General features: G+C 47.1%; 4 protein-coding genes; 1 reads left to right on the forward strand and 3 right to left on the reverse strand.

Annotated features, from left to right (window-relative positions):
• Positions 1-953: 953 nt before the first annotated feature.
• Positions 954-2,696, reverse strand: FFUJ_09992 (related to alcohol oxidase; the record flags this gene model as incomplete). The annotated part of the gene is made up of 1 exon (XM_023568044.1): positions 954-2,696. One exon carries the CDS (start codon positions 2,694-2,696, stop codon positions 954-956), a length of 1,743 nt encoding a protein of 580 aa, XP_023435400.1.
• Positions 2,697-5,083: 2,387 nt separating this feature from the next.
• On the reverse strand, positions 5,084-6,790 carry FFUJ_09991 (uncharacterized protein; the record flags this gene model as incomplete). XM_023568045.1 has 4 exons in its annotated part: positions 5,084-5,792; positions 5,840-5,961; positions 6,017-6,303; positions 6,352-6,790. The coding sequence occupies 4 exons, from the start codon at positions 6,788-6,790 to the stop codon at positions 5,084-5,086; spliced, it is 1,557 nt and encodes a 518-aa protein (XP_023435401.1).
• Positions 6,791-8,438: 1,648 nt separating this feature from the next.
• On the reverse strand, positions 8,439-8,976 carry FFUJ_09990 (uncharacterized protein; the record flags this gene model as incomplete). XM_023568046.1 has 2 exons in its annotated part: positions 8,439-8,483; positions 8,545-8,976. 2 exons carry the CDS (start codon positions 8,974-8,976, stop codon positions 8,439-8,441), a joined length of 477 nt encoding a protein of 158 aa, XP_023435402.1.
• Positions 8,977-13,193: 4,217 nt separating this feature from the next.
• FFUJ_09989 (related to phospholipid-translocating ATPase) lies at positions 13,194-14,266 on the forward strand (the record flags this gene model as incomplete). XM_023568047.1 has 2 exons in its annotated part: positions 13,194-13,987; positions 14,038-14,266. The coding sequence occupies 2 exons, from the start codon at positions 13,194-13,196 to the stop codon at positions 14,264-14,266; spliced, it is 1,023 nt and encodes a 340-aa protein (XP_023435403.1).
• Positions 14,267-14,567: the final 301 nt, after the last annotated feature.

Below are 14,567 nucleotides of genomic sequence, written 5' to 3' on the forward strand. Positions count from 1 at the left end.
TGTCTCCATTGAACCAACGTTTGTCGCGTCGCATTGAATTGCCGCTCGTAAAAATTGAGAGTCACACGGCCACTGCGGCCGCGTCATACAGGGCTGAAGATGCTTTGCATCGATGACGGCAAGACCTCAAGATCCAGATTCTTCAATTAATTCTTAGAGCGAAAGAGAGTTTTACTGCGCTTTCTATTTTGTTTCTACGCCCGAGAGCTTCGATGCAAGCTCTACTGGAGGTGGCGATGGGGGTTTTTCGGGAGAGCCAATGGTGTTTTGCGTAAATTTTCCGAACCAGGCATCATATCAGGGTCCAGGCACCAAGTCGCACTAACAAAACTTGCTAGAGACGGATGCCCACGCTTTGGATTTCCTCTGTTTCTCGGCGCTGATTTGTGGTGTGAGTAATTAATACGACGTGCCCTATCGCTTCAGTAGAGCGCGAGCGCGTACGAAATCGCCAATTGACATGGATTGTTTGTGCCCTGAGCCTCATCGAGATTTATGATGTCATTTTATCACGAGCAGGTGGTCGGTGCATTGCTTGGCATTACATCCCTGTCTACTGAGGGTTGCTTCAAAGGTGTAGGGTAGCTTAGACTTTTGTTTTGGACAGCTGACTCGAGTGGCTATCCGGCAATTGGCCTCGGCCTTCCGCGGGTAACGGCAAATATGATGATCAGTCCTTGTTACATCGCGAAAGGAGCAGGAATCTTCGTCCATTGTCAATTTTCAATGCCTGCGTCTGTCGCCACCATAATTCTCAACGTTTGAGATAGTCATGCACTCTGACCAAAAAGTTTGTGACATAGCCAAGGTTAGAAAACTGGACAATGGAATTATGGTGATGCGAAAATGTTTGTATGATGGACTCTTGCTAAATTATGACAGCATAGCCAGTTTCAAGTTTGACATCTGACTATGAACTGTTTGACTCGCGATTTAGAACCTCCAAATCCCAATCAGCGGTACAAATCTGCATGATCCCGCTTGATAGCATCAGCACCCTTCTCAGCCACCATGTAAACCGAGTTCTGAATACGACAGTCCGGAATAACAGGAATCACAGAAGCATCAATGACACGAAGATTCTTGACCCCATACACCTGAAGACTAGGGCTAACCACACCCTGTTCAATGCTCTTGGCGAGACGAGCAGTTCCACAGGGATGGAATGAGGTTTGCGAACGGTCCAGAACCGTCCTCTTCATAGCCTCGTCATCGTGCAGTGGCATGTCCCAAGGGTACTCATCCTCAACTATATCCTTGAACCCTTCTCCATTCTTGAGCACATCATAAGAGAAACGGATACCCTCGCGCATAGCAATGATGTCGAGGTCGTTGTTGAAGTAATTCAAGTTGATGTTCGCTTGTTGCAAGGGATCAGCACTGTTGAGAGTGACTTCGCCGCCCTCTGAGACAGGACGTACGAGATCGACCATGACTGTCATATAGCTTCCCTTGTTAGGGTGCGGGAAGTGCCATTGGAAAGCACTGCCGAAAAGAGGAATAAAGTCAAGCTCGAAATGGGGCTGACCATATGGGCAGAAGGGGTCAAGGCCGTCATTCGCAGCCTTTGCAGCGCGGTAATCGGGAGATTTCTCGAGGTATGAATCGATTCTAGGGAACCCGATCATTTCAAGGAAAGGTGATCCCATAGGTCCGGCATGACCATTCGCGTAAGCCGACATGACCTTGTCCTGAAGAGCACCCTTGCGTAGGACATGGTTGTCCATAGAGTAACTATCCTTGATCTTCAAGACAAAAGGAACACCTGGATGATCCAGAAGATGCTGACCGACATGCGGCGAGTCGACGAGTAAGGGAATGCTGTGCTTGGCTAACTCAGCCTTTGGACCAATGCCACTGAGCATAAGAAGCTTCGGGGTCTCAAACACACCCTGAGATACAATAACCTCACGTGTGGCATAAAGATCGAGCTCCTCCCCAGAGGCTGTGATGACAATCACTCCTTTGGCAGTACGGTCTGCTTGGTCGATAATCAGCCGCTTCGAGTGAACCTCAGGAAAGATGGTGATGTTTTGTTTGCCTGCTACCGCAAGAAAACTTCCCGAGCGTCTACCTTTGTAGATCGTGTTGACGCTATGAACCAAACCGCGTATCGTCCCATCAAAAATATTCTCAGAGACTGGCTCACCGGTAGATTTCCAAGCCGTAGTGAGAAGTTCGCGGAAGGGTTTCATTTCTGGCATGAGTTCTGCATGGGCAATTGGAATCGGCCCTCCTGCGCCAATCTTCTTAAGTTCTGGGGCATACAACCCAGCGTCGTCATGGTAAGTTACACTCTTTCTCAGATAGGGAACAAGAGGTTCCCAAGTCCATTCCTTTCCACCGTATTCTTCCCACATATCAAATGTGCCTTTGGAACCAGGCACCCAAGAGAAATAGTTCAGTGAAGAACTGCCGCCAAGAGCCTTGCCGCGAGTATTTGGCTTCTCAATGCGTTCATAATCATCCCGTTTGATCATTGTTGTCTTGTAGGCCCAGTCATATTTGCTGCCTCGGATGTCCATGGCGAGTCCCGGGGTGCGGATCTCTTCGTTGTCTTTGGAGGTCCCGATGCCTGCTTCGACAACGAGGATTCGGGCATTGGGGTTCTCAGCGAGGCGGGCAGCGACGATGTTGCCGGCTGTGCCGCCTCCGACAATGATAAAGTCGAAATAGGTACCGTTCTTGACAGTCATGGTGAATAAGAGAACAAGAGAATATCGTGATGAGAAGTCGAATGTGGTTGTACTGATGATTGGAAAGCAAGAAGGCGGAGGTGTTGGTGTATTTATATACTTGTTGCTAATCATCTTATTCTGTGTCCTCTTACATCCTAGGCCTGTTAAACATTAATCAATGCTGAAGTCAATATTTGATTGGCCGAATACTCTTGCCAGAACTTATAATGCCATATACAAAATGGGGCCTGTAAACCTTGATGCAACTCGTACCCAATGGGTAGCCCTCTTGAATACGACAAACTATAGCCGGCAGCCCTAGGTGTAACCCCTGTCTACTTCTCTTACCCCAGCATGGGAATTGATCGTAGATAAGATATCGTCGGATCTTTCGGATCAGTTCAGCTGAAAGATGAGCAGGGAATGTTGCTGTCAATTGCCAAGTTTAGAAACACTATTCTACGAGTAGCGGTATCATCTATCTGCCGACAATGCACTGAGGGATCTTGAGAGCTTTATCGTCGGCGGATCTTGTTCACATGATATGCTAGAAGGAATAATAATTGGTATAAGCAGGTTAATAGATGCCAAACGAGCCGATCAGTAACTACCGCAAAGTTGAACGGATTAAACCTTTTCTATAGACCTAATGAGTAGGTAGGCAGGTCTACTGGTGAGCGTGATTCTTCTAGTAACATGAAACCAGGGCTTCATTAGGCCTGATATGCCCTCGCCCGTAATGGTAGATGAGCTTTGAATGTCCCAACCCTAAGTACTGGCGATGCTGGTAGGCGCATCAAGGGCATATAAACTCCCTGGTAATTCACTTGTGCTTACAACACTTAGCTGACCCTTAAGCATGTGTAGAAACTAGTAGCCATGGCCTACGTTTTGGCTTTCACAGCTGAACATCGTCTTCTAAACTGTTACCGGCAATTGAAGTCCTGCTAGTGAAGCCGACGTAATGCCTTCTGTGTCCCTTGATATCACCGTGTGGCTTGAGCTAATGCAAGTCCGTAGATCTGAAGCCCATCAGGACTGGAAATGATCACCAGCCATCACCGGATTCCGAATGCCGGTCCCGCTAAATACTTCCTTAGGTAAGACTACTTGTTCAATTAGACGTAAGCCACAGAACATCCAGGTTGTCACTAGCTATTTCTGCGTGATTCTTTCCATTTACAGAGCTGCATGGATTTGCTGCAACGAGGATATGATTGTACAGGAGGGACTTGAACATGGGTAAACAACACTCAGTGGGTGGTATTTCTGTACCATGAGCCGGCTGGTCTTCGAATCGAAGTTGAGACTACCTTTCACCAACCGCTCCTCTGATGATGGCTCATCTTTAAGGACCAGGGAGGTCTCCAAGTTATGGCAACTTGGGCATTTATATAGCGATAGGATGGATGCTAGAGTAGTTGATGATAAAAGCTGATGAGGGACCTTCAAAGGCCTGTCAAGCCGACAGATTGCGAAATCCCAATTAATTGAACACGATTCGAAAATTGGCCCCTGAAACTCCCAAGACGGGTTGGGCGTCATCCATCATTTCAATATTATTGGTCATATGAAGGGTACTCAGAAGCTCATGTGCCTATTCGGTGGATATGTGACTTGAGCTTCGTTCCATATAATTTATCTACACAGCAAGTAACATACAATAAAACCGAAGACACAGATCTTTCTTCAATACTGCCGTCCTCTAGGTTTTTAATCCTTCACGGTATTTTAGATTCAACAGTCAAATTATTTGAAGGGCTGTGTAACTCCAGGATAAGATGTAAATATAAAAACTTCTCAACGAAATGTCTCAATATTGAACAATCTTTGTGTCTTTTCCTAAAATATCTGCTCTAACTTCAACAGCTTTCTCAACAATTTATGAGAAGCTCGGCGCGGTCATCACATGCCGTCCTCATACTTGCTCGAAGTTTGAGGGCCGATCATTGGCTGAGTAGTGCTACCAAATCCGGCAAGTGAGCCACCCAGGGCCTGAATAACACAGCATGTCTCAACTAGAAGCGGCCCAGCTGCGCGTTTATACCTTAGTATCAGGCCCTAACACTGAACGTTCTTTAACCGGGAGAAGTTTGATTTTGTATTGTGTGAAGTGGTGAGTTTTATCAAAAGGCTTTGTTACAGCTGATGTTGTGAATATGCAGATCTCGCTAAACTATGCCGTGCTTGAGCATTTTCGGCCTTGTCTGTCAAGGGATTCGTGCAAATATTAGTCATAAAATTATATCATTAGTCACATACTGGAGAAATCAGAATACTTTGAAGCCGATCAACAGCATTTCACATTTCATAGCTAACTGAACGATTTGTATCCTAGTCGATCCAGTCTGCCCATGCCCAATATGTAAGTCTAGTAGACCCCGAACGTATTATTTCAGCGATCTTCACTGTCCAGATATCGTCGACAGTAGGATGTCAGGGGTAAACTTCTCTTCGAGGAGGTTCTGTTCACCGCCACTTGCTCTGCATAAAGTCTCCAGGAGACATCGCTCCACAGCATACCGAGCGCCACCACTTAAAGAAGCAAGGACTGTCGCCATGCTGCGAACGTAATCTGGATCAAGCCCTGTGCCTTCCGATGCACTGAAATGGAAGAACAGAATACTGTTCAGATTTTCGAGAGAATCATGCCAGGACAAGTGGTTTGCCTCGAGGCAGAAATTGAGCAGATTCAAATTGTCCAGCCTTTGGAAGCTCCAACCTCCTTCTTGGTAGGTTCCAATGTCGTGGGGGGAGTCCGCGGGTGACCTTTGCAAGAGCACGCAGATGAACAGCAAACAGGCAAGCCGAGTGAATTCCAAGTCGCTACACAGCTCGGGACGAACAGTATCCAATTCGTTGTCTTGGCGGTGAGTCTTTAATAGTAAGATGGCTTCGTGAAACGCCGAGTAATGCACCGGGGTGGTCCTGAGGAGGTTTGTTCGAAATGTACCAATATCTTGGATGAACGAAAGCAGCAATAAGCTCCGAAGATTTCGCAGGTCACTTCCCTTTCTTAGGATGGGATGTGATGAGAGCTCCGAAACATGAGTGAGTAACTCTTGGATTTGATTGGAACAATCGAACCAAGTCGGCCTCGTCATCAATGAGACCCTGGGAATATTAGCATCTCAACAAAGAAGGAGAAATGAGGGGCCCACAGGAAGGTCGTTAGCTCAAGCCTCCAGTTGCTGCTGAGTGCCGCTATACTGCCGCGAGCCTCGACAAGATTCATCAGACCCTTGTGATGGATGATCCACTCAGCCTCGGTTCCCCAGTACCTCTAAACCTCCTGCCATTAGTATTTCAGATGCAAGTGAAGAGGCAGTTAGACATACCTCGTATGTCAGTAGACGCAGGATAGCAGCCAAGACATCGTCTGACACTGCACGCTCCGGGTCCTGCATCCAAAGCTGAACGATCCTCACCGCTTCGCTCTTGAACTCCAGAGCTACTTCTGATTGACCAAATATTTGCATCCGAGAGAGATGCGCAGCTGAAAGCGCCATGAGTGCATTGAACGATGCCGGATTAGACAAGTCGAGGGGCAGCCATACGTCGCGCATAGGACTGAAGGCCCCATCAAGCGATGGCGCAAACATCATAGCGGCATGAGCGCTAAACCCTGGTAACGGTAAGCACTTGTTTGTTTTGTTGGGTTTATGGAACTCACAGTGATGGAGAAGCTTGTGATGTGTGACCGACAGCTTCATGGGCAGTTGCTCGAAAGGGTCAAGCCGGCTCGACCCCAACGCCAGATTCGCCCCTGAAAGTATCTGATGCGGAATGCCTTCCAAATCTGATTTTAGTTCGTTGTTAGGTATCAATGCTGTGTCAGATGATGCATTGGTGTTCAGTACTGAACTAGAGGACTCGGAGTTCTCATCAGACATTGTCGACTGCGTCGTCGGGGTCGGCAATAGTGTATGCTGAGTACGCTTCTGTCTTTTTTGCTTCTCCTCGTTCATCGTTTGTCGTCTATTCTTCCAATGCTCCCGCATAGCATGGCTTCGAAGTTCTCTCTTGTTGCTTTCATGTTCAACAAATGCGAACTTCTTTTGTGGGAGGTTGTCGTCACTGGTATTCTGCGATGAGTTAGAATTGGTTGCCATGATCTTCAATGCCTTATAGCTGAATCGTACAATTAACCACAAAAATACGCTTCATCATCGTGAACAGAGCCGCATCTTATAACCAATAAAGAGAGAAATTTTAGGGGAAACGAGTCCAGATCTTTTGTACGTCATCCGGTAATGCCGACTTGTTGTTGATGTTTAAGCTCAATGAGGCTCTGAGATAATGCGGATATTGAGTCACGGCGTTCGGTGTTCGGATTTGGTGTGTTCTTGTGTCTTCTAGAAGGGGATTATAGTATTACCGGTCCGGAGCAAGCATTGTCGGGCTTTTTTCGGACTCAGCTTACTAGGTCTTAAGAGCATAGCTGTAGAATGACCGGCCCGGTTATCAACAGTTCACATGTTGATCTTGCAATCGATAAGCATCTATCTTATCGATAAGTATGGCTGGCGATTGCTTATCTCCAAATCGTGGGATCCATTCATGATTACGAAAGCCTAACAAAGTACTCATCTTTAGGCAGGGCAAAAGCCTCCATTTAACTTGGCGTTCCCTTGCCTTCCGCTACGCTTCTTGAAGCTCTCGTCACTGCCCAAAAAGGAATTTTTTTGTCGACCATAAGGTTTTCTTCAATGTTCATAGAAGGGATGTTTCATGACTACCCTCCAGGAGGGAGTGCAGCCTGTTTGCCTTCTGCGACCCGGCTCAGAGCTCTCTCAAACCGATGACAACCCAACCTGCCACTTACAGCTCTGGTAGAGGACCTAGGTGAGAATTAACTGCTAATCTCACTGAGTCTCAGCCAGTGAGCCAGTCGGAGAGTCACCTTCCCGGTTGATTGCGATTTGAGCTGTCTTTCGTCACAATTATGCGAATAGCTTCATTTAAGTCAAGGTCCTGTGGGGGTTTAATGAGGCAATGGCTGAGCTGATCGACTAAAGCGCCGGCCGTAGAGTCGGGTTGGCGGCAAATGATCCAAAAACGAAGCTAAAGGGTGCGTTGTCAGTGCGTTGTTAAGCTGCCATTCTGTTGCGACTTTCTCTAAGAACACCAGAGATTACTTCTAGAACATGAGTTGCTTAAGCTCTACCTCCCCGAATTATACCTAGACTCATTGTATCGGGTCATCTTGTAGTCTGTGCACATCCTCGATGCTTGTCGGAGTGATAGTCTCGTTTAGAAGAGTGGACTGTAGGGAGGCAGGAGAAGAAGATCAATTTGCTGTGCCGCCCCAATAAAAGCTCGCCTGATTCGAGCCCAGATCATTAAAAGGACTACAAGAGGCAGAGGAAGCACACTGATGACTTGCCCCTGCGTCGCAGAGCTGACGAAAACACTTCACAGAACAACATTTACTGATGCTCAGAGTACCAAGATCTATTCCCATCATTCAAGGTTTGTGTACCTGTTATTTCCACAACTCTGAAGGGTCAGGCCGCTTCGTAAAACGCTTCGCGGTCTTTTTCTGCTCCTGTGACCGCAGTTCTTTAAGCATTCCCTCATTATGCTTCATCAGTCCATCAAGCACCTTTTGGAAAGACAATAACCCTGCATTACTTGCTCGTGTTTCTCTTGACGTTATCGATGCCGTATCGCTATATGGGGTGCTATCTGCTCGTATTTTTCTCGACGTTATTGATGCTGTATCGCTGTGCGTGGCGATTTGCGGCCAGCTGGCGCATTTTAATGTGAAGCTCTCCACTTCCGAAGGTGATGACTCAATAAAATCTATACCCTTCAAGGTCCAGGTTAGGAAGGGTTTAAGACTAACAAGATAACTTTGACATACCGACAGAAGGCCAAGGCAGTCTGGATTTATCGTTGAATCAGACTCGGGAAGATGTTGAGGCAAATCTGGCGGATAGCTCAAGTAGGAGTCCTGCACCGGAATACTAGTAGCATGGGCTTGAGTGGAATTCAGGGCGTCCCAAAAAGTACAGAACCACTGGTACAACGCAGGCTCGGTTTCTGCCTTCGATAGATCCACTGGCTCTGTGAGACATTGTTCCTCGTATGGTGACGAATATGAGCTTCCAAAACCCGAGTCTAACAGAGAGAGTGTGGCATTTCGCGGCTCGTTAGTGCATCGCTGGGCCGCAGCATGCATGACTTGGTGCCGCAGGTTATAGTCGGAGTTAAGAAGTGCTTGTCCACAGCTATACATCCCGGATGAGAGGAAGTAATCGTAAATCTGCGAATGTAATAAGGCATGATAGTCCATGTTGGAAGGCAACTGGCCAAGGAATGCTTGTTGATTTCGAAACATGATGCGGCAGTTTGACAATAGAGTGTGTTTAATGACAACGGCAGAACGGGCAGCGGGGGAATGGAGTAAATAGCCCCTCTCCCCTATTTACCTATTCCAAGATATCGGTATACCGAGTGAAATTGGCATTCTCCGTGGCGTCAGCTAAATAAACTTGGCATTTCGCTGCAGAACATCCCGATTGCACCCACAAACCGCCCCCAGAACAGATCAAGTGGAGTGTTTCCAGCCGTTGAAACGGGCGTTTCGATGAATCCTTCCTAATCTACCGCTAACAGAGTATGAATTGACGGCTTTGCCACTATAGACCCCAGCATTCGAGAAACCTGGGCATAAATGGGTGGCTTTGAGCCAATTCGATAAGTAACGTTGCCTAAGACAATGGTGGCTATCGTGATCTTCAAGACATGGTAGACAACCTTAATGGGAGAAAAGGGGCAAAGAGATCAACAGAAGCATGGCCGCAGCGACGGATTCCTGCCCACAAAGTTACTCGAAATATCTCTCACAGTGATGGAGACGTCATCAAAGGAGAGATGTCAACCAGAAACGGAAGAAGTCTTAGCCAAGCGGATAAGGAACCGAATACTCGGATACCTAACTACTAGCTTCCTCGCTGACGGGCATTCGCACCCGAAACATGACGTATGTGGCGACATGATTGGCCACTAAGGCAATTTCCTACACGATAGTTGCTTTCAGGTACCGTTCTGCACCGCCCGGGTCGTATGATTAGACGGGTCTGATCGCCCTTCGCGCGCGCTACCGAGGGGTAGAGCTGCCGGATCAGCATCACCATTGGGCGATTCCCGGCAGTGAGAGCTGGGGTTGCTCGCTAGAACATTTCTGGAAATGGTGTCGATCTTTTATAATTTCACTTCGCAACCTAGAGCTGAAAGGAGATGGCTTTGCTTTGATGTGTGCTGCTGTAAACTAAAAGACAGGTACGCATCAGCACGATCGGCTTCCATAAGGGTGAGAGGTCTTGAAGTCGTGCTTCCAGTAGGTGAGCTAGAAGAACCCAATCCATGGCCCAGAAAGCTGTATGTTGTATAAAGTTGACACTTGACAGCAGCCCCTCATTTGTTTCGTTCCAATGTTTCGTTTCATTGGAGCGCCTGAAGATTGGTGGTTGAATGACTCGTTTGGGGGCTGACAGCTCACTGTCATCGCAAACATGTCAATTCTGATTCGCCACCCGAATTACAGATAGGTGGCCGTACTGAGTTGCATACCGGGGAATCGTCGATAGCTTGAATGTATGTGTTTACGGGAAGTGGGAGAGGCCAACTGTCTAACAAAGACTAGCTAGGATCACTCACCAGTTAGATATCCTGTCAGAAGCCACTCCGCATAGCGGCGCTTTGACTGAACTTTAAAGCTTCACCCTAACTGCCCGCTACGGAAGGCCATGTTCCTATCATTAATGAGATCTGGAGCTTTGTCCCCGGACGCCCGAATAGTCGGGCATTTGGGAGTCGGCTCTGAACTCGGTACTTTTCTAAAACGGTCTGTTGTCAGTGTGTCACCGAAAAACAACGGCTATGTCGGCCCGATGCGTTACTTGATCACGAATGTCAGTCGCAGATAGTAGACCAGTGGTATGGAGTTGTTGGTAAAGGTCGACAAGTTCTAGATTGGACCAGGGTCTGTCGTCTCGGCCGTTACTTACCCGAGCAAGAGCCAAATCAGCATAGTCTGCTACTCGTCGATCTCCCAACCATAGCACAGTCCGAGCAGATACCTCTGATGATGAATTCCGTCTCAACGCAATATTCCTTGCCCTGCGACCCAGTCTTCCTCGAAATCTATTGGTCATCGTGAAAGCTTCTGGGTAAGAGCTGATATTGACGGGAAAATACCGTGTTCTCATTCGTCACCTGTGCATGCAGCCTAAAGCTTAACCTTATAGGCCGCAGTCAAGCCATAGGTACTTCCTCGAAATCACTCTACTATCATCCGGCGTAAATACATGCACTCACAGCTTCTCCCGTAAAAGAGGCGGCGGACAATTCCCACGATTTCTTGCGCGGAAGGGCTGGGATGCAAGGTGTCAGCAAAGACTTACTTCGTGGCCCGAAAGGTATCACGCTCGATTCGGTCAACTTCCTGTTGGCTCGCAGACCCATATCCTTGCTCAGTAAACTGATGATAGCTTTCCTGTAGACATACAAGCACTGTGCAAGACTTTCAGAAGCCTAATGGACCGGATTCGGAGTACTGTTGTGGGTGGGCTGCGTAAGTCAGAGTGGATGGTTACATTTCATCCGGTAGGGCATTCTGAACGTACGTCAGCTACTATGAACCAGAAGACAGTCATAGTCGAGTTAAAAGAAAATAATTTCACCCCTTCAGTGATGTGTATGAACGACTTCGAACCAAATGTTGCCAATCTAGCAAGGCATTAGCAAGGCTATTTAGTGGAATAGATCCAGACTCTAAAAGTAGGAGGCTATTTTATCGGGCAAGTCGTAGCGCCTTCGCTTTCATATACCAGGTCCCCAGATTGGCAGTCAGTCCAGGCGACGTGGTTCGAGCTACGACACTGCTTGAACTCATCATGACTTCATGCCCACCTCAGCTTCCAGCAAGCCAGGTCAGATTGAGCTCATCCCAACCAAAACATGCGCTTGAACAGCGGTTCAAGCTTGCGAGAAAGATTACGTCAGCTTTCATGAATGTGTATGTAATACAGTAGGTGCACAAATCCATCAAAACACCTAATGTTGTAATATTTGCTGAGCGATTCGTGCCCAGTGAATACAGAACAATTCTCTAAAGTCCTTGGTGAGTCTGTTCTGTGTGGCTTTGAGACATGGCGCGACGACAGGGGGGCAGGCGGTGGGTCAGGGGCTACGGCATCTGCCGAGACCCCAAGCGTCAAGGCATCCGATACCCCATGAAACCATGACCTTTACAGTCTTGGTATCGTGCTACTTGAACTATGCCAATGAGACCGTTGGGAGTTATGGGGTTAAGCAACCCGAATAGTGTCAAGGGGAGTGTGATGTGTGATTCATGGAGGAGTTGGCCATGTCAAGGTCGCCATGAATGACTGAGACCATGTATCATCATGTTGTGTTGTTTTGCTTGGTATCGATGGTTATGTTCAGATTAGTAACTCGACAGCTGTAGAAGAGAAGCTGAAGCAGTTGGCTGCTGGTGCAACAATAGACAATTGGTGCTATTACCATCCCCTCGTCGAGGGAACATAATGTGTTTTTTATTGTGTTTTTTATGTTTTATCCACGATTTGACCACCTGGCATAATGGACATAAGCCTTACTAATATGCATACGGAATGGTTGACTCATGATAAAAGCATATATTAAATGGCTTATTTATTGAGAGTTGATATTAGAGAACAGGTAAATGGAGTCTATTCTGCCTAGAAGGTAAAAAACCTCATGTGTTATTTTTACCGAGATGCCGAGATTTATCTGACCGAGTGGCAGAAGTTGAGGGCATCATCAATCAATGTATTACCATATGATTTAAGCTTAAACCTCCGGTCCGTCTGGTTTGGACCGGAAATACGGGACAACATGAGAATGAAACCTCCGATCTCTTGCATGTGGATACCCAAGGCCTCAGACGATGTGTACGTAATCTTATGCCTGCATCTCGTCGCGAGAAAAGCGAGGAAAACGAGAAATGCGAACTGTTGAAAGGTGACGGACCAATCGGGGTTTTCGGGGAATGCGAGCTTATCAAGTAATCTACGCGTCGTTAGCCCGTGCTGACGATGCCAAGATTTACGCGTTTAGAACGAGATTGACCTCGACTGATGTCTTTATTTGTGTTGTTGTAAACTTTTGGCTTTAAGGCTTACTTATAGTTAAGATACAATGTGTGTTGATAAGCCATGTGATCTTGTCTGAAGAGTATTGTCTTGGTATGAAGAGAGACAGACGAATCGAAGGATCAAACGCCAAGCCATGGATTTGCACCTCGCTTATTCTCATGTCTTGGCTGTCCAACTGCGCCCTGTAATCAAATCCACAATTCCATTCCTCCCCCGTAAATATATGCGGAATATTCTCCATGGGCTGCCCCACGGAGGACGTGCTCCAGAAAATCACCATGCTTTTATATCCGACTCGCCCTCCAAGATAACAAAACAAAGTGGCTCCTTTAAACTTCTTCCCCAGATCGAGGTTGAAAGCGTCAAAATGTCCTACAATGGTACGAACTATCCTCCGCCCACTTACGAAACATGTAAAGATGGAATTTCCGAACGATGTCCTGCTGAGTTGTCACTTTACGGCGACACTTTTACACTAGGCGCCTGTGTTTTCTTTGTCGTGGCGCACGCACTGGCGCTTATACCACAACTGTACTTCGGTATCAAAGCACGAACTTGGTCATACACGCTATGGCTTGCGATCGGGACGATATTCGAACTCATCGGCTACAGCGGCCGTATCGTCATGAGTTCAAATCCTTGGGTCTACAACGCCTTCGTCATTCAACTCGTTCTTCTCATCCTCGGGCCGACACTAGTCGCCGCTGCTATCTCCATCACTTTCAAACATCTTGTGCTATGGTACGGTCGAGAATACAGTTTCATTAAGCCTGTTCTATACCCCTGGGTTTTTGTTGGCACGGATTTCTTCTCTATTGTTATCCAGGCTGCTGGCGGTGGTGTTTCCTCAGCTGCCACTAATGGAGACAACAATGACCAGGGCATGCTTGATGTTGGTTCTGGTCTTCTTGTTGCTGGTGTTGTCTTTCAGATGGCAAACATGATCTTCTGTGGTGGCCTGATGATGATCTATATCTGGAGAAGACACAAGGCTATCAAGAATGGTGCTGCTGTCAGGGCTGGTGATGAGACTGCTACGGAGAGTGAATCGTCTGGCAACGGAAACGTCAAGGTCATCAGAGCAAGTGACAAGAAGACTAAGGTCTTTGTCTACGCCTTGACCGTTGCTTACATCGCCATTATCATCCGTTGCATCTACCGGTAAGCCCTCCTCAGATCTGACCTTGACTTTTCGTGCTAATATTGTCTAGTATCCCAGAAATGCAGATGGGCTGGGGCAGCTCTCTCATGCAAAACGAGACAACATTCCTAATCCTTGACGGAGCCATGATTCTCATTGCCGTATGGACTTTGACCATTTTCCATCCATACTTCTTCTTCCCATTCCTGGGCAAGAAGCATAAGCAGGAGATGGATGCTGAGAAGTCTCGAGCAGAGGGTCCAGATGCGCCTGTGATGGAGGAGAACGCTCAACGATAATCCATCAAGCAAATTGGCCAAGGGTTATTATTTTGCGAGCACATGTGTCTTGGATGGAACTTTTATGTACGATGGGATAGATGGCACACCTTAGCGCGGGATAGAATTTCTTTAAGCTGTATAGAGTTTGGCGTATATGAACATTGAACAGCAACTCTGATAGGCTTCATCACTGGTTGTCTTTCGCATGGTGTTACGTTGATATGATAAGCCAACCATACCCTAGTGGACAGAGAACATTAACATTCGGCAGGTAAAGTTGATAACAAAGGGAATATATTAAGTTTAGATATCAGGACTA

The sequence above is a fragment of the Fusarium fujikuroi genome, chromosome FFUJ_chr09, assembly GCF_900079805.1.
Source record: "Fusarium fujikuroi IMI 58289 draft genome, chromosome FFUJ_chr09".
Lineage (NCBI taxonomy): Eukaryota > Fungi > Ascomycota > Sordariomycetes > Hypocreales > Nectriaceae > Fusarium > Fusarium fujikuroi.